This window comes from Colletotrichum orchidophilum (genome assembly GCF_001831195.1).
Source record: "Colletotrichum orchidophilum strain IMI 309357 chromosome Unknown Scaffold_33.1, whole genome shotgun sequence".
In the NCBI taxonomy this organism is placed as follows: Eukaryota; Fungi; Ascomycota; class Sordariomycetes; order Glomerellales; family Glomerellaceae; genus Colletotrichum; species Colletotrichum orchidophilum.
In genome coordinates this window covers 312,500-331,280 of record NW_019172989.1, presented here as the reverse complement: position 1 = coordinate 331,280, position 18,781 = coordinate 312,500, and the positions used below count along the sequence as shown (strand labels likewise).

The 18,781-nt window shown below is 53.5% G+C and overlaps 6 protein-coding genes across 6 annotated transcripts; 2 read left to right on the top strand and 4 right to left on the bottom strand.

Moving 5' to 3' along the window:
* Positions 1–288: 288 nt before the first annotated feature.
* On the bottom strand, positions 289–1,918 carry CORC01_04961 (ThiF family protein; the record flags this gene model as incomplete). Its single annotated transcript, XM_022616608.1, has 3 exons — positions 289–758; positions 811–1,687; positions 1,742–1,918. The coding sequence occupies 3 exons, from the start codon at positions 1,916–1,918 to the stop codon at positions 289–291; spliced, it is 1,524 nt and encodes a 507-aa protein (XP_022476970.1).
* A 499-nt stretch (positions 1,919–2,417) lies between these two features.
* CORC01_04960 (uncharacterized protein) lies at positions 2,418–4,091 on the top strand (the record flags this gene model as incomplete). Its single annotated transcript, XM_022616607.1, has 1 exon — positions 2,418–4,091. The coding sequence occupies one exon, from the start codon at positions 2,418–2,420 to the stop codon at positions 4,089–4,091; it is 1,674 nt and encodes a 557-aa protein (XP_022476969.1).
* A 365-nt stretch (positions 4,092–4,456) lies between these two features.
* CORC01_04959 (Arb2 domain-containing protein) lies at positions 4,457–5,754 on the bottom strand (the record flags this gene model as incomplete). Its single annotated transcript, XM_022616606.1, has 2 exons — positions 4,457–5,556; positions 5,616–5,754. The coding sequence occupies 2 exons, from the start codon at positions 5,752–5,754 to the stop codon at positions 4,457–4,459; spliced, it is 1,239 nt and encodes a 412-aa protein (XP_022476968.1).
* A 683-nt stretch (positions 5,755–6,437) lies between these two features.
* On the bottom strand, positions 6,438–6,904 carry CORC01_04958 (ribosomal protein S14p/S29e; the record flags this gene model as incomplete). The annotated part of the gene is made up of 3 exons (XM_022616605.1): positions 6,438–6,500; positions 6,557–6,728; positions 6,798–6,904. 3 exons carry the CDS (start codon positions 6,902–6,904, stop codon positions 6,438–6,440), a joined length of 342 nt encoding a protein of 113 aa, XP_022476967.1.
* A 453-nt stretch (positions 6,905–7,357) lies between these two features.
* Positions 7,358–8,062, bottom strand: CORC01_04957 (pre-mRNA-splicing factor ISY1; the record flags this gene model as incomplete). Its single annotated transcript, XM_022616604.1, has 1 exon — positions 7,358–8,062. The coding sequence occupies one exon, from the start codon at positions 8,060–8,062 to the stop codon at positions 7,358–7,360; it is 705 nt and encodes a 234-aa protein (XP_022476966.1).
* A 427-nt stretch (positions 8,063–8,489) lies between these two features.
* CORC01_04956 (uncharacterized protein) lies at positions 8,490–11,454 on the top strand (the record flags this gene model as incomplete). Its single annotated transcript, XM_022616603.1, has 2 exons — positions 8,490–11,366; positions 11,419–11,454. 2 exons carry the CDS (start codon positions 8,490–8,492, stop codon positions 11,452–11,454), a joined length of 2,913 nt encoding a protein of 970 aa, XP_022476965.1.
* Positions 11,455–18,781: the final 7,327 nt, after the last annotated feature.

Below are 18,781 nucleotides of genomic sequence, written 5' to 3'. Positions count from 1 at the left end.
CAGACGTCGAAACCTCTCAGATGGATGATGGAAGAAGAAAGTCGCGACCGAAGCCCCGTCAGACGCGACGAGCTTTAGGTAGGGTACCCAAGGACATATTACCTAGGTACAGGCTCGACGCAATCCACCCAAAACCAGCTGCACCGCCACACCTCACTTGCTTCACCAGCCACACCTTGACGTGCCCCTTGAACTGGCCGTGAAAGCGCAAGTTAAGATGGTTACCTTTTTGAAAAGTCTGGTTTCTAGACATGCACTCGTGATATGGCTCCACAATGGAATCTTTATTCAAAGTCGATCCTTCTCAACCTCGATAGCCTCCTTCAGCCTAGCCTCTATCCGGGCAATCACGTCCGCATCATACAGGTCCTCCAATTTGGTATCATCCTTCTTAAGGTACTCCTTCTCGTGACGGAGAGCCTCGTCTCTAGTCATACAGACCAAGTCGCGGAAACGGATGTTGGACCACTTCTGCTCCTCGGCGCCCTCGCCGATACGCAGCTTAGTTTGGCCCTCTGGCCGTCTCCACCGTACCAGCACGAGTCTGTTGATGAGACCAGTGACGGCGCTCCGTCCCTTCCACAGCTCCTCAGTCAAGAAGGCGGCGTCACCGAGAGACACTGGGATGCGCAGACCCTTGGACTCCTCAATGCCGTACCTGTGATGCACGATTCTCGTCTCAGAGCCCTGGACGAACGCTACGATATCTGTGTAGAGCTTGTCGCGGTTCTTCGCCGGGACGTAATCGAGAGGGTATCCTAGTTTGTTGTATTAGTCTTGCGTCAGATGCAGTCGCTTCATGTCACTCACCTGAAATGCTGAGAATGACGTGATTCGCGGCAATGTATCCAAAAACGGCGGGCATGGTTCCAAGCACAGGCAGAATTCGCACTCTGAATGTTGGTAAAACACTGAGATCCCCGACCTGGCCCTTCTTGAACTCTTCCTCATCAAGCGGCAAGAGGGCAGCCTTGCCCTCGCCGGCGACTTCGGTCGAGTAAACAACAGGAATCCCGCCAGTCACGCCTTGCAGCTTTAGCTTCCTACGGGTAGCTCTGGAGAGCCCGTCGTCGGTGCTGGCTCCGATATCGCCGACATTGACGCGCGTAGGATCGCCCTTGGCCCCGGCTCCCATGGAGGAGATGACGGGAATGCCGTGATCGTGGCAGTGCTTGAGCAAAGCGACCTTTGTGTCAATGTTGTCAATGGCGTCGACGACGTAGTCCGGCTTCTGTCCGTTCTCGGCCCAGGGCGCAAGCAGCGCGTCGGCGGCAATCCTTTCAAACTTTTGGTTCTTGAGCTCGTACTTGGCCCACGGAGCGATGGCGATGAGGCGGCGATAGAGGCACTGGACCTTGGGGATGCCGACATCTGCCAGGGTGGCAACGGCGTGACGGTTGAGGGAGCTGAGTGTGACCTGATCGAAGTCGATGAGACGGATCTTGGAGACGCCCGAACGAGCGAGGGCGGCGGTGCAGTGTGAGCCGACACCGCCGCAGCCGACGACGATGACAAATGAGTTTCGAAGCTTTTGCAGGCCCTCATCTTTCAGGAACACCCTGTTACGAGCCAATTGCTCCAGGATGAGTTCCTCGTCAAAGTCGCCTGCCTGCGCTCTCCTGGCGAGAGCCTGATTGCGGGCATCCTCCTTGTCAACGGGGGGAGATGCGGCGCCGTACCGAGTGAGCTGGAGATGTGGTTAGGTTGATGGTTTCGTACGGTGTAGAGCAGACGGGTGCACCTTGGCAGCTTCTTTAGCAGAAGAAGGGATGGACTTCTTAAGATCTTGAATACGTTCTTTTCTTTCGAATGCTTGGTAGCCGAGAATGAGACATGCTACCGTGGCGCCTGACAGCACGGCGGTAGCAACCAGCTGCGCATGCGGACTTGACGCCGCCTTAGAGAAAAATGAAGACATTTTCAACCTCGAACGCTCATCCTGCAAGATGCTGAGCTTGCGAATTGCAAAGTCGACAGAGAGAGGGAGTGCCTTGAGTGGCCTTCTGTAAAGCCAGTCTTACACGAGCTTCAGGAGGACCCTCTCACCAACGATGGGTCTTAACAAGAAACTTAACTTGGACTTGCACCTTCGCCGGTCAAGGAAGGGAAAAAAAAGTTGCGCCAGGTGAGTGGCCAATCAGCATCTCCAATCCTGGCTGAGGACGGAATATTCGCCCACCGACTTGGCCGATCCCGTACCGGCCACCAAACGCCCCACATCGGCATCGAAGGAACCTTGGATGGCTCAACCTGAAAGCTCCCTGGTCTTTCAAGCTCTGAGCTTCCCGGCGTGTTCATCGCATTGCAAAGACAAATTCGCCGCACCCAATAACCCAAAGCTGCCAGAACATGATTCTCACACTCGTATGAACACAACAACCCGCCTGCTCGAAATCTCCTCCTGGCCCGCAGCTACGATGCGCCAGCGCCTAGCCCTCCGCCGAATCCTCCTCCAGAGGCTCTTCCGGCTCCAGACCACACGGCCCTTCACGAGCAACACCTCCCTCACCTCGCGCAGCAGCAGACCACAGCTACCCTTCCTGTCGATCCCCATCACCTCACCGCGGCCCCGCGCCCGCTACTTCACCACGGAAAAGAAGCGATTCCTGCGCTACGAGGGCCGCCTCTTCCTCCGCTACAATGTCTCCATTTGGGGCGGCGCCCTGTGCATCCTCGGCATCATCTTCCTGCTCAACCAGGAGGGCCTGGAAAAGGAGCACCCGACGCCGCACGAGTGGTCCTATCTGACGCGGATGGGTGTACGCGGCGCCAAGAACGCCGCCAGGGACACCCCGAACCACAGCGTGAACTGGGTCGAAGTCATCGTGTCGTGCAGGAGAGCGCTGGCCAGGCTGGAGAACCCAGATATCGATGGCGCGGCGATCCGGGAGCTGCTGGATGAACCCCTGTCGATTGACGGAATCGGCAACGCGGGCAAGGACGTCTCGGCCAAGAGCGAGAACTGGAGGAGGGGCTATTACGAGGTGCTGATGCTTATGGCGCAGGCGGCGGAGCAGCTGGACGGCTGGGTCAAGGACAGGACGAGGAACATCATCTTCCCGGCCGACGTCGTCCTGGGACCCTCCAACCCGCACCCGAAACCGATCCCACCGGGCGCTGAGAGCGCGCCTAGGGAGGAGGACTGCGAGGTCGCCTACGAGCCCGCCGAGAACCACTACCTGCGCATCCTCACGACAAAGGGCTTCACCAACCGCCAAAAGATGGACGCCGCGCTGGCATACGGTTCCTTCCTAGACTACAAGCAGATGCCCGACGCTGCCGAGAGGATGTATCAGTGGGCACTGTCCCTAGCAACCGAGACCGCCCCCGGCAGCCCTCCCGTGGTCGATCCCCGCACGTACACCATCAACGACAAGACGACGCAGCCGTCCGAAAACGTGCTGACCGTTCTCACCTCCATCGCGCTCCACAAGGCGCGCAACGACGACGTCACTGCCGCGCTCCCCATCTTCATCTCCATCCTTCGCGCCCGCCGCGCCCTACCCCAAGTCGCCCTCCCCGGCCAAGAGCGTCCCACAGAGACGCCCGCGACGCTCTGGCAAAGGGTGTGGAACCTGGCGCAAGCGCCCCAGTACCCCTCACCGCCGGACGACGGCACCCGCCCGCCCTGGCGCCACCCGAAAGAATTGTGCGAAGAGGCCGGCCTGAACCTCTACATTGGCGAGATCCTCTACGCCGCCGCCGCCGCAAAGGACTCCAAGAAGCCGGCAGCGAACCGCGACGAAGGGCTCGCGTGGACGCGCGACGCGGTCGACCTCGCCGAGGAGCAGCTCCGCAAGCTCGGCCCACTCGGCGGCGATCAGGAGGCCCGGAAGACGTGCCGCGAGTGCTTGGGCACGGGACTGCAGAACTGGTCCGCCATGGTGGCCAAGTTGGCCAAGGAGGAAGAGGCGAAGAACAAAGCCGCTCCCACGACATCGGCGTTTGGGTTCTGGACCGAGACCAAGACGGAGGAGAGCAGGTGGGCGGCGGAGGAGAAGGTCGTCAAGGAGAGGATACGGCGGACCAAGGAGTTGTTGGTGCAGGTTGAACCGCCTGTTGCTGGGTTGGCTTCATTGCTTCAGGTGTAAGCCAGGATGGAAAGTGGTTTTCCAATGTAGATGGCTCTGCGCGCAGGAGCAGAGGTCAATACACTCTGTACAACATTGTTCCGATAATTCGTATGTCAATGATACCATTTGCACATTCAACCCACTCTCATCAAACGTCATCTTCTCTCCAGCTACAACTTAAGGATGGCAACGCCTCAAATTGCTTGAGAGGGCAAAGAGGTGTCTACCAGCTGTTGCGATGACCTATACACGGCCCACTCTCTTTTTGAACATTCTCGAGACCCAAAAGTGTTCATCATGCTTTATGCAAGCGTTAAAATTCTACTTGCCACCACCTTGAATCTCTATCTAAGGGATGGATGCCTTATCTTCACTCCAACAACTCATTCGCAGGCATCACTCTGCCCCGCTTTCTGTCCAACCACACGCTCTTGAATCCCCTCTAGGACCTCGCAATGCTCATGTGCCTCGGGCGACATGGCGTACCCGATGCTCGGCTTCGCGGACTCGGGCATCTTCTCCCACTGCTCGTCGAATCCCCCGGCAGCCCACTCCTCCTCCGTCGGCATGTAGGGGTCGACAGCAACAACCTCAGGGTGGCGATAATCGGGGCCAGCGAGAGCGACCTCCTGGATCCAGTCGAGAATAGGGCCACGGCCGGCGATGAGGATGCATTCGACGTGATAGACTTCGCCAGAGCTGTAGACCGTACAGCCATGCTCCGTGAATGAGGCAGTGTTGGGATTGCCGCCGGGCTGAGCCAGAGGCGTTAGCACGGGAGCGTCATCTGTGATGTATGCTCGGGTGCGTCGGGGAAGAAACTCCTTGAATGGATCGTGAGAAAGCTCATCGATGCTCGTCGTGCTCCCGAGCAAGGACAAGGTGTTGATCCGGTGGCCGAGAGCAGTCCATGTGTCAGGTCTATCCAAGGCTCTGGTCGCGTAGTCGGCACCGAGACCTATGCCGATGATGTCGAGTCGAGCAGCTAGCGGAACAAGGTAAGGGAGGACCTCGTCGAGAACATATGCGATGTGTGCTTCGGGGGACTCATTCTTGGGGATCGCATGGTATTTTGGGTTGTTGGCGCGGCCGTGGTGAACCATGCTCTTCCGAGGAACAGCCAAGGCCGAAGTCGGGCTGAGAGCCTTCTTCCCCTCGGGCCACCACCAGAGCTCGCCCGTGTTGGCAAGAATGATTCCAGGGGGGCCATCGTCGGAGGGACAAGCTCTCTGGCGGTTGATCTCTTGAACGACTGATACCATGCTGCCCTTATTGATGCCACCAGGACCATTGACGACGCGAAGGGCCGAGTTGCCGAGATCCTGGCTGGGCTCGCCAAAGATCACAACGACGCGCGAGGCAGTGCCCAGGTTGGCACTGGTGAAAATGGGCACCCTGGGTGAAGTCGGCTCGGTGCCGAGAGGTAAGAGGACCTTGCTCAAGCCTTCCTTTTCGAGACGTGCGTGAACAATATCGCGAATCGCTTCTGATTTGAGAGTTAGGACGAAGGCGCGATTGATTTAAGCAATGATGAGTATTTACCGTTGAAATGGAAGCGTTGGCGATCATTGACGCGGCCATTCTTGGTAAGATAGTACTTGAAGTAGTAATCGGGCTCTCTGATATTGCGGATCTCATCTTGGTCGTTGATGAAATAGCTGCGAATGTCAGCTCTATTCATGTGGTTTCTGGAAGGGCCGCAAACCCAAGGTCCTCCAGGTTGGACGAGAAAATGGGGTCTTTGGGAAGACAAGACCAGCGGCGGCGAAACATAGCGGCGACCGAAGAAAGAGGATGTCAGGGAAAGTTTAGTTGGAAATGGAACGATGGCGAGGAAGCGCTGACCCAGGTTGCCTTTTTAGAGATGGAGGCTGAGGATTAGAGAAAGAGAGGATGAGAGAAGTGAGTGAGAGCGGTTGAGAAGGCGCCCCGGGAGAGTAGAAGACAGAAGCCAGGAGGAAGGTGACAGCGAAGTGGGATAGTTCCTCAAGGAAGCTCTTTAAGCTCAGTGAGTGAAACCGGATTCTAGAGCTTTCAGAGCGCTTTTCAGAAGGAGGTGAGAAGGCAATTGCACTCGTCAGATTTCCTGCCTATGCATGGCGCCTACCGAACGTCGTCCACTATCAATCAGAATCAACTCACACATGAACGGAGTTGTGTTGTTGTACATTGTTTGTGTAGTATTTGTATCTGTACATATCCTTAGGGTGCCAACATGCGACCAAACGCCGAACCCCAAATCGTCTATGGGCAAGCTCGTAAGCGTAGCACGCCAAACGAAAGGCGCATATTTCTTTCCAGTATATCTTACAACGGCGTTTCCGCGCCTAACTTTTGGATATCGTCCCCCGCTGCCTCCCTCGTTTACCAACTGGCCTTCTTGACGCCGGGAATGTTCCCCTCGTACGCTTGCATGCGGAAGTTGAACTGCCATTAAATCTTAGTAAATCTCGCGACTCGCAATAAATAGCCCTTCGACATACCCTCGTCATCTTGAAGTCGCGGAAGACACCCCTGGCCTTGCCACCCAAGATGCATCGGTTCTTGATCTGCGTCGGCCGGGTGTAGCAGTGCATCTGACCCAGCTGAAGCTGCGCCTCGGCGCGCACACGGCCGGGAAGCGTCGTGTTTTGGATAATATATCGGAGAGCTTGTCTAATCACGGGTTCGCGTCAGTTTTTCGATTGTTTCGTCGGCTTTGCTGGTGAGGTTTCCGTTGCTAACCTCTCTGGCTCGTTCTGCATAAAGACCTGGCGCTTCGTGTGGTCACGAATCGTCCGGATGTTGACGAAACATCCCAGATCGAGCTTCTTTGCACGGAACATCGACATTTTGGCGGCGGTTGTGACGGATTGGACGGGATGACGCTGGTCATGCAATCGCAAAAGTTGAGCTTCGAAGCTCGAATTGAAGTTCGCGATTGGTCACGTGGAGGGGTTATCTTATCGCTCACCGAGCTCACCGATCTTTCTTACCTTGACACAGCAAGCAGGTCACTCCACCTTACGAGGACATCATCCCAGCAATGGCATTAGTACAGCAGCAGCAGTAAGCTTTCTGATGCAAACTTGAATCGACGGCGAATTGATGAGAAATAGCATTTTTGGTATTCGAATAGCCGTAAAACCCTCCAAGAACGCCAGCCGTCATCACAGGCTATGACTGAACCCCGACTTTGCAATATGATACAGCAGCGACACAACCTCTCGAAAAAGACCCATGACCCTCCAAAAAGATCAAAGCAGCTCTCATCGTATGCGAAAAGGCAGCGCGCGGGTTGGCTGCTATAATTGGTCCAGGAGCTTCTGCCGCCGCCTGTTGATCAACTCTTCCTGCACCTCCTCCAGCGTCGGTAGCTCCCAGGCCTTGCCGTCGCCTGTGTCGCCCGGCAAAGCCTCCCAGCCAGGCGGAAGTTGTTGCTTCCCGGTCTTCGCCATGTGCTCGAACGCTTCCTCCTCCTTTGCGAGCTCGAACGCCAGCAATTCCGGGTCCTCCTCGTCTGGCGCGTAACCGTAGTAGGCCGCATCGACCTGTTTCCGCAAGTCGTCTCTCGTCTCCAAAGGTTTCTCGTCTCTGGCCTTTGACCTGGCTGCGTCAAACAGCTCCTTCACTCCGGGCAGATCCCGTGCCCGTCCAAAGTATCGATAGCCTTTGCCGCCTCCCGGTATTTCTCGTCCTTCCTCGTCGTATATCTTGCCGCCCCCTCGCATGTAATTAGGTCCACCTAAATTCCGTATTTGCACCTCCCACATGTACTTTTCCCTCATGAGCTTGTTGATCTCGTCGTTGAGGTCGCGGATCTGGTAGTCGCTGAGGGCTGTGTCTTGAATCTTGGAGACCTTGCGCGAGATCTCCTTCAACACTTGGCCACGCCACTTCTCGCACGACGGTATCGAATCGACTTCGGTGATCACTCTCGGTCGTCTTGTCCGGCCAATGTCGATGATGCCCAGGTCCGCTGCTTGCGCCTCGCGGAAGCGAAACAGCATGGACTGCGCCTTTTCCGAATTTCGCGCCTACACATATTAGCATGTTACAGCTGAGGGGTTGAGAGGAGATGCATTACCATTTTGAGAGCTTTGGCGACGGGAGAGAGCGCTGGACTCCTTGCGCTTGTGGTTGTGTTTGGCTCTGGAGAAGAAAGTCACACAACACGGCGCCGCCGTCTTCTGAAAGCTTTCGGCCGCCAATGTTGCGCGCCTGGCACGGGCCTTCCCCCACATCCAATCAGCCACGCCTCCAACGCAAATATGGGCCTCCACTGCAGACAAGGTCCTTCAGTAAGGTACCTACGCTAAGGTATGCTTTGTACAGCACTGCTCCCACCACGACGAACCACCACCAAGTGACGTGCGAGCTTCACACACTTTTGGAGCTGTCCAACTCCACGACAAGCTCAGAACACCACCCATCAACATGCGCCTTACGACGCTGCTTCTTGCAGCTACATCGCTCGTCGGCGCGGTGTTCGTTGACGAGGTTGGCGATATCGATTACCACCATGAGCTCATTGGCGTCCCCCAAGTCGAGACCACCCTATTCCACAAGCCCCGGCGCGACGATAAGGCCTCGCTACTCTACACCCTCAGCGATGTTGGCGTTCTCGGAGCTGTCAACCCTAGCAACGGCGCTGTTGTTTGGCGCCAGTTCCTGACGGGAAACATCACAAATGGCGGCGGACACTTGCGAGCGGCGGAGGGCGAAGATTGGGTTGTATCTGCGTACGGCAGCTCAGTGCATGCCTGGAACGCCTTGTCCGGCAGGAACGCCTGGTGGATCGATTTTGTGGGCACAATCAAAGATCTGGAAGTCATGGAGATGACAGAAAACGGACGCAAAGATGTTCTGGCTCTCTTTGAGGAGGAAGATGGCTCGACCGTCCTGAGAAGGCTCAACGGCGCCGGCGGTACCGTCGTTTGGGAATTCAAGGATGCGAGCAAGACCAACCCGCTACAGGTATCCAACAACATTGAGAAAATCTTCGTCGTCAGCCTTTACGGAAACGACGGTGCGTGGGCTGTGAGAGTGTCTGTCCACGACACTCTTACTGGAAAGCGTATCGACGATATCAGCCTCGGCAGCAAAGGCGACGTTACGGATAAAAGAGATGTCATGTTCGTTGGCGCCAACTCTGCGTCTCCCATCGTTGCCTGGCTCGATAGCGATCACACAAAGCTCAAGGTCAACGTTCTGGGCACGAAGTCGAAGCAGGAGTTTGCTCTTCCGTTCCCGAAGACCCTTGATATAGCTATTCATGCCCCGCATCACCTGAATGCGGAGCCGCATTTCTTGGTGCACAGCAGATCTTCCGACAGCCACAAGGGCGAGGTCTACCACATCAACATCAAGAATAATGCTGTCACCAAAAACCACGAGCTGCCCGTACTTCCTGGGCTGGGCGCTTTCTCGACCAGTTCGGAGGGCGCCAATGTCTGGTTCACGCGCATCACCGAGGAGGAGGTCATCCTTACCTCGTCAAGCTCGCATGCCATTCTCGGAAAGTGGGCGCTCAAGGAAGGAACCGAAAGATTTGCGGCTCTTCACGCCGTCTCTGAAGTTATCAAGAAGGCCGCCGACAACTTCGCTGTCCGCTGCGCCGCTGTTACTACGCTGGATGACTGGGTCTTGGTCCGCGACGGAGAGCAGGCCTGGGCTCGCCCTGAAGGTCTCACAGGGGGTGTTGCCGCAGCCTTTGCAGAGATCCCTGAAAGCGAGGACCTCGCTAAAACTCTCGAAGCTGAGGCGCACGACAATGTCCTGTCTGCTTACATTCACCGTGTCCAACGTCACTTTGATGATCTCGCCTACTTGCCTGACTACCTCGCCTCCATTCCTCAGCGCCTGGTTAGCAGCATTACTGGAGCCGAACTTTCATCCAAGACGGAAGGTCTTTCTCGCGATGCTTTCGGCTTCAACAAGATTGTGGTTCTGGTGACCAGACGAGGCAAGCTTTTCGGCATCGATATCGGCAAGCATGGCAAAGTTATTTGGAAACTCCATGCTGTTGACATCGCCCCCGGGAATATCTGGGATATCAAGGGTATCTTTGTCGAAGATGCAAAGTCCACCGTTACTGTTCGCGGCTACCTTGGAGACTACGTCGTTGCCAGCACAGACACTGGGAAGATGCTCGATTCTATGCCTGAGGGTTCGTGGGTGCAAACTCAAGCCGCCGTCATTGTCGATAGCCCCTCGGGCCCATGGCTTGCCCCCGTTGGACACGGAGGCGCCATCGGTGATGTTCCTGCTGCTTGGATACCCACACAAACTGTCGTCGTTCGCGGCTTGAAGGGCGAGCTCAAGGGCCTGACCTACATCAATGAGGAGGGCACCGCCAAGGAGCAGGTCGCTTGGGAGTTCGCGCCGCCAACGGGCTATGAGATTGTCGATATTGCAACCCACCCTGTCCACGATCCTATTGCTTCCATCGGGCGTGTTCTCGGCGACAGGCGTGTCAAGTACAAGTACCTGAACCCCAACACCGTTGTTGTTTCTGCCTACAACACTGCCAAGTCTTCCCTCAACATCTACCTGATCGACTCGGTTTCCGGTTCCGTTCTCCACTCAGCCACGCACGAGGGAGTCGATGGCAACAAGAACATTGAGTGTACTCTCGCCGAGAACTGGTTCGCTTGTTCCTTCTTCGGACAATATGCTCTTAAGGACGATGCTGGTCAGCCTCTGTCTGGACAAACTCTCAAGGGAAACCAGATTATCGTCTCTGACTTGTACGAGAGCGAATACGCCGACGACAGAGGCCCGCTTGGTGATGCTGCTAACTTCTCTTCTACCGAGCCTGTTGATACCCCGACTGGCTTGCCCCTTCCCTCCGTCATCAGCCAAGCTTGGATCTTGTCTGCGCCTCTGGCAGCTCTTGCTGTCACGCAGACTCGTCAGGGCATTACCAGTCGCCACGTTCTTGGCTACCTACCAGAGTCTCACGCCATCGTCAGTCTCCCCCGTCAGCTCCTGGAGCCGAGACGTCCAGTCGGACGCGACCCGACGCCAGCGGAGATGGAGGCCGAGGGCCTTATCAGGTACCACCCCGCCATTGAAATCGACCCGAGACAGGTCATCACCCATCAGCGCGACGTTATTGGCGTGCAGAAGATCATCACCTCACCCACTATTGTAGAGAGCACCAGCTTGGTTTTCTCCTACGGCATCGATGTCTTTGGCAGCCGTGTCGCGCCTAGTTTTGCTTTTGATATCCTCGGCAAGGGCTTCAACAAGATCAGCCTGATCTCGACTGTCCTCGCACTCACTGTTGGTGTCGCTGTATTGGGACCCATTGTAAGTTTCCTGTTCTTCCAGAATGTTTTGAACTTCGCTGACGAAGAATTAGGTTCGCAAGAAGCAGACCAACTTGCGTTGGGCGTAGATAAAAGAACATTGTATGATATCCATGATATAATAGAGTCGTTTGAGTTTGTACCTTGATTTCCCTGCTCCCGTTGATCACTGCGACCATCTGCATCTGAACGTTGCAGTCAACCCAGATTTGCAGACCATGCCACTAGTGAGGGGGTGTACTCTAATATGTCACTGTCCAAGTTATCCTGCGACTACCAGAGTTTGTAATCATGACCCTAGGCTTTCCCTTCGCATTGACAGGCAGCTCGTTGAGTGTGTGCTACGTAATCTTTGTGAACTATGGATTGTTGTTGAAGAGCTTGCTGTTTAGAACTACCTTGAGCACAGATCGTTTGGGGTTGACTGTAGTCATCGAGAGACAACCGATTACTTAACGGGCGCGTATGCCAAAAAGTGTTCGTCTCCGCGTGATCCCTGCCTATTACGACCGCCTAGGTGTCGGAAAGCATCTCAACACAGCCAGCTGCGTCGCAGGTGTCTTTATTATTTTTTTGAAAAGAAGAAAGGTTGGATCTCGGCGAATGTCACGGTCAAGGGGTTGAAGGACTGGAGTCGGGTCTCCGGGCTGCTTCATTCGAGACTGGAGTGATGAGAATGAAGCCACAGGCATGAGCGGTGGGATTCTCAACCCAGACATTTGAAAAGCGGTAGCTTTCTATAACGAGTGGTTAACGGCATGAGTGTTCTCAGAAGCTTCCCAACTCTTAAGATGAAACAAAAATGAGGAATGAGGTAAAACAATCACTTTTATTCTCCAACATCGTTAACGTTACGAACTGTTTCTGCAACTTGTTTACCTGTATATCTACGTTGATCTTTGGTAAAGTGATCGCCACTTTACTTGATGTCGCCAAAACGACGCCTTTAATTGCGGTTAGCAATCAACGCCATATACAACCTTGTGACACTTGAAGTCTCCCAGCACTGAACGAACCACAGTAAATGTGCAAATTATCCATGAATCGTGCTTGAATTTGTTAAGTACAGGATCACAGCGTTAAATGAAATATAAATGGCACTTCAGCACGGAGCAAACTGGCAGTCTGTTATCGAGTTGAGATAATGTTCTTTCAGTCTATGGGGGTTGCTTCTATAACTGGATGAGAACAAGTCTCGGTTATTGTATTCACTGTTAGATCTATGAAATGCCAAAGTCTCCTTTCTTTTTCTTGCAAGCAACGATGAGGGTAGCCAAAATAAGCTTAATTCATCGTCTCAATGCTCAGCAATGTTCCATCTGAAATTGGCATTGACTTTCCGTCAGAAGGACCAATCCATCTCTTCCAGACTGGAACTAGACGTAAAGTGAGTTCATTCATTGCTAAACAAGCCCTTCCAAATGACGAATAGCGTCTCAAGGTTCTCCACTTCGTCGACATGAGAGGCTCCATTGCTATAAGAGCACTTTCCTCGGGACTCAGGACACAATGGGCAGTGAAACCCGACGATGCAGTAGTGTGTCTATGGATTCAGCTGGCTGCGCTATTATCTACTTCCTTCCACGAGATCAACATGACGCCTGATTATATGCGCTCATTATGCAGGTCCACGGTGTAGCCTTTCAGGCGATGCACAATGAACGGGCGTGGTGAGGGCCAGGAAGCCTTCCAGAGAGCCCAACCACCCCACTTCAAAACAGGCTGCATATGGAATTCCAAGTGTTAGTGCCGGTACCCTGTTGGTCCTTGTTGAGCGTCGTAAATATCGTTGGGAAGACAGCCATACTTGATCGGCTATGCGTGTTGGAAGCTGGCAGACGAAAATCCTCCACACGGAGCCATCGAAGCCACAACATCCTTACTAGGAAGCTGATACCGCTCAGGTGAGGGGTTTTGGCAAACAATTATCTTGCTTTAGCTTGGTTGCCTTCTTCTTTTAGTGGGTCATTAGATCAAGGAACGACAACGACATGTGGGTAAATTAGGAAGACGATGCACACGTTTAGTTCTCGTTGGCAATGCAGCGCCAACCCTATCAACGACTAGCTGGAAGCGATTCAGTCCAACAGAAAATTGTTGATGGGTGGCACCCGCCTAAAAGTAGGGCAAGCTGAAGATGCTTGAGAGAACGTCAGAGTGACACCAATGTCAGTGAGTTTCCCTGGAATGGACGTGATTTCAAAGCCAGTCTTTGGAAATTCGTAACAAAATCGTGATTCCACGAGGAAAAGAACTTGAACTTCCGGTTCTAATCTAACAAGATCCTGAGGGGGGGCACCCGGGCAACCTGGCGGTAGGATTGGTGTGGCCGGTAAGTGCCCTTGCCTTACCTTAACCTGCCTTAGTCTACATGTAGTCTTCACCGCTTTTACCCTCTTCTTTACTTGACATCACGTCACCCCACGATACCAACCTCTTGTATTTCACTTGCCCCTACTCACCAATTACATGACAATTAAAAAAAAGACAAAAAAAAACCCCCCGACGTTCACCACGACTATCGCTGAGAAGGCTCAAGCCGATGCTGGTAGCAGGAGCAGCCTCACTGCCGGCGTCGGACTCTAGATATGTACAGTGACTCATCGGAACAATATCGTCTAAATACCATGCCAAGAAAGTGTCGGTGAGTTCACCGACACAACGGCATGATTTCAATGTAGTCTCCATTATCCACTTGCCACAAATATGGTTTTCCACAAGGTAGATGTGAGACATCGGGCCGGCAAGGCACTTTGATATAGCACATATCCTATAGAGTAAGACATATTGTAAAGTTAAGCATCAGAGATTGGTGAATGTCAGTGCAAATGTGCTTTTCGTGAGCCCCAACACATAAGAACGAGTTTCATCAAAGTGGAAATTGCACGTCAGACAGACTGATTACTGATATGATAAGGCATCCAACATAGCGTGCCAGCATGAGTGTTGGAATGCATTGATTGGCTCGTGTGTTCGACAGGAGAGTCAGTATCATCAAGCTGATGCATGCACGATATGTCACACCGACGCTCGAGAACCAGCACGACAGAACCCCTCAGGTTCATGTATCATCCCGCAAAACTACCTCTCTGTATCGCCTCGGATGTCATGTCACTTCACATTTGTCCAACGTCGCGCAAGATGGAGGATGTGGTTCGAGTACGGAAGCTCTGCATAACAATGTCTCGTACAATCAACCAGCTGTATTGAAATCACATCTTGGAAAGCCTCATGACTCTTCGTAGATGTCTTTTTTTGATTCCGAGACAGACGGGGGCCGTCCCTGCTGTCCTCTGGTGCATGGGAACGCAAAGGCGTCTCCCAGACGGATCGGGCTTTCACAAAGTTCCTCGCAATTAACAGCTTCACACAAAGTGCATTGACGCCTCATGACTGTCTCTCATCAAGAACGTTGCCTCCAGGCTCACCGAACGTAGTCCAAGCTAGCTCATCGTCATGGAAATTAATCCTGCGGATCCTTCGCAGGCATCCGTCGCCCAAGTCTAATCTTCAAATCTCGTCTTTCAGGATCCATGACTGGGCAGTGCGACGGGAGTAGTCGCTTTACTTATCGATCTGAATCTACACAATGGCCGAACTAGGTATCCCGGATTCCATGGAACTTGGGTCTCCCCCGATGTCTAAATGAAGCTGCGGTACTACATCTCGGCGCCGTTGAAGAATGGCAGACAGGGCCTAGGTACAGGGGGGAATTGCGGGCCATTCCGACTGGGCGATGCAGTGTCGTCTGGCTTGTTGATCTAGGTAGGTAGTGTGTGTGGCTCCACAGACGCAATATCTCCACTCCAAAGTAGTCACATGCAGATGGGCGTGACGAATGATGAGCATCGCTTATTATCTTCAAACAGATCACATCTCCAAGAGCATTGTTCTAGACATGCCCCCTCACATTGAGTCATCTTGGAAACAACTTTCAAGATTCCCCAGACTCAAGGAAAGCACAGCAGCCCCAGGTAGAATGATACGACGCACATTCATGATGAGCTAGATGCATCGAGAGTTTAGAAACGTTATCCACAACAACGAATATTTGAGAAACGGAGCCTAAATAATTTCTAGACAACTCCTGTATTGCAGCCCAATGAGGCAGCCCTACAGCCCTACCCTATCTGGGCTGACGCCAGCAGCAACCCTGAAGCCAACTGTCCGCCCCAACTTCTCAGACGCAGGCCTCATGATAGGCCGTCAGCATTGTTATTAATGATTGGAGCAGGATGTGCGAATGAACCGCTGCCACGATGGAACCGCAGCTATATTGGCGATGCAGCAGGCCCGCAAACGAAGTCTTCTTGTCGAAAGGATCTCAGGCAACCGCAGGGCCGCATTTGAGGCAGACCATGTATCGAAGTGGCCCTAGCAACTAAGAGATCAGACTGTCCAAAGAAAAAATCGGGATGGTGTTGTTGGGCATTGTACATGACGGTGTTTAGCAGGACAGCCTCCTATGTTGACTCGTTCCTGTGTGGCGCTATATTGGCCGTGCTGCTATGGCTGTCAGCTCGCCTTGAAACACGGAAACAATGGCTGCACCTGCCTTTTAAGACCGATTCGTAGCCTTCTATTACCATGTGGCAACAACTTGATGCCCGGTCGTTGCCGATCCACACATGCATACTTCGCTGGCAGGCCTTGTGGAACGCCCGGTCAGCGCAACGCATAGAGATCGATTCACCGAGACAGGATATGGTTGGAGCCAGCTTTTATATGTAGATCTTCTTGCAGCCAATCGAAAACTGTAGGAACTCGTCACGATAATCTGAAAGTGCAAAAATCCCGGGTACTCCTCCCGCTTGCATTGGGCTTGTGCTTGTGTAAGGAGGCAAGAGAGATCCGGGTGCGGAGACTTCGGGAATGGTGGATCGATCGGATATGGTAATATCGCCTGCAGGTTCCGGCATCTGGTTCCGGCACCCGATCGACCCGGCCGGCGCCGAGGATCCACAACATTGTTATCGCCGGGAACCGTTGCCGTCTTCATGTCAGTCTCTATACCGAGTCCCGTTCCGCAACCCCTTTCATAGGGCTTTGGCGCGGCACGGCCGCAATGGCTGCAATGGCGGCCTGTATACTGGCAGCTGAGGAGGCTAGGCGAAAAGTATCCATTGACCACGACTTCAAGCGACGAAACGGCACAGATTGTCATCAGCCCAATAAAATCGCGTTATAGTATGTATCTTTCGCATGCCATCGCTCGCAGAGCCCCTGTGAGCCCCTGGGCATGAGTATAATGATGTAAGGGGGCCCGAGGGGACCAGTATTGTCTGCAGACTGCTAGGGGCTAAAACTAGGTCGAATGCAAGGGAGAACAGAAAAAAGAAAATCTCAGAGGCGCAATGCGAGAGAGCCTCCCTGAAAGACCATGTCGTGGACCAACTGCTGCTACGCACACTACTATCCTTCACGACTATTCGCGAGGCCTTTGAAGGCCACATGCGAAGGACGTTGACGCCATCAAGGCTACCAGAAATATGGATTGTCTAGGAGATCCGTAAGGCGGCCGAGTTTGTTTGCGAGGCACAGCAAACATCAATGTGATGGGATGCCTCGTTGCTGGCTCACTGTCCAATGAGGGCCTTTTTAAGAGCGCCGGGCGGATAAGAAACCACATGGCCAACCGCCATTTGAGTTCCATTGATGCAGGGCTTTGAATGGAGGCAGGAGACTAGTCAAATTATAATTGTCAAAACGGGCGCTTGGGCAACCACAGCTAGGAACGTTCAACAAGCATTCCTGGCGCCAAAGGGCACACGAGGCAACCAAGGGATAATTAAATGTCTGGAATCGAAAGAAACAAGTTGGCAGGAGTGCTGGGCCAGGCATTGGAGCCAAGCACCACTAATTGTCAATTATCTGCCCTAGGTAGGCCTCAAAGCGACGACCCGTGCATTCGCGGCCGAGGCGTCCCCCTTCAAGAAGACAGTAGGGATTGGAATCAGGTAGGGAATAATTTTGACGGTGTCTTGCTGGCGAGAAAGCAGCCACCCGTCCGCGTCGTCGTAGAGGATGGATGCTGTGACGAATGGCTGCATGGTGTCACTAACCCAGGGCTTATCAGAGACCATGCATGAACGTATATTAACTCATGGGGTAGATCAGTAGACTCTATTAGGATATTCGCGACATGGCCCGGGTCGGGCGAGCCGGATTGTTTTGGCGGTGGAATATTAGTCAAGAGACATTTCTTGATAATCATCGAATCGCTGTGAGTGAGCGCAACTTAATTACAAACGCCGCTGGGGGGGGGGGGGCCTGTCGTTCATTGCCATTTCAATTCAATTCCCCAATCACCATCTGCCCATAACCCCTGACAAGTCTGTATGTATTCTAGACCGGGATCACACCCAGGTTTTGTTATCTACGGATACTGACGATGTTGAAATGGGGTGATCCGGCCTCGGTACCATGCATCGTCGATAATTGGGTCTCGTCGACTCATCATCCCATTGCCTAACTTCGTGTTGCCTTGGAATTGATTGCATGCGGCAGCCAACCTCCTCTCCGTGGCGGTGTATAGGCACTCACCGACGAACGCCCGCTGGCTTGGCTTAGTACTCAATTCCTGGGTCTCCGAGGTTGCAATCAGACATGGTGAGGTGCGTCTCGGTCATGCGCAAGGTTGCCTTCCAAGGCATTCCGATTGAGGTACCATGGAGGTAGACGTAATAGGTCTCGAAATGAGAAGAATGTCTCTGCTGCGTATCCTCCGCGAGGCTATCTGGACTGAATCTGATCATTGAGAGTGGGAAACAGGTGGTTGTAGCAAGACAGTGGCTATTGAGGGTCTTTAAGTCTTCCGACAAAACGTGGCGCCACGGGTGCAATCCCTAGATTGGCCCCCACGTATTTGAGGGCAACGCAGTCGACGTGATCGAAGAAAGTGAGTCGAGCAGTCAAATGACTGCCAGTAAAGCCGACTCGGGGCTTTCAAAGTGGTTGTTATCTGATTCAATGAATTGAGACTTGTCTTGGAGGAAAGCGTGGCTCAAACTCCTCGCACACAAGCGAACCAAATGTGCAAAATGCCGAAGCTTGCAGAGAGCGCAAAGTGACCTTACCTGACCTTATTGGTCAATTCGAGCAAATGATCTGGACAGTGTCTCCTCATCGTAGGGCACGTACATGTTGCACACAAAAAGTAAAAAATTGGTTGCCTGATGCCTCTCATCCATGGATGCGGCATGGTTCGCCTCGTCGATCAACATGCATGCCTTGGTCACATCACTCTGCGCCTAGTCACATCACGTGAGCCAGCTCATGTGCTTGACCATGCCATGCAACTACGGGAGCAGCCTGCGTCTCGACCCCTGAACACATTGGATGAAGCACTTCTATTGCTTTTGCTTGGTTGGATCACCCAACCCGAATTAGCCCGGTTTGCAGCGGCTAACACCATTT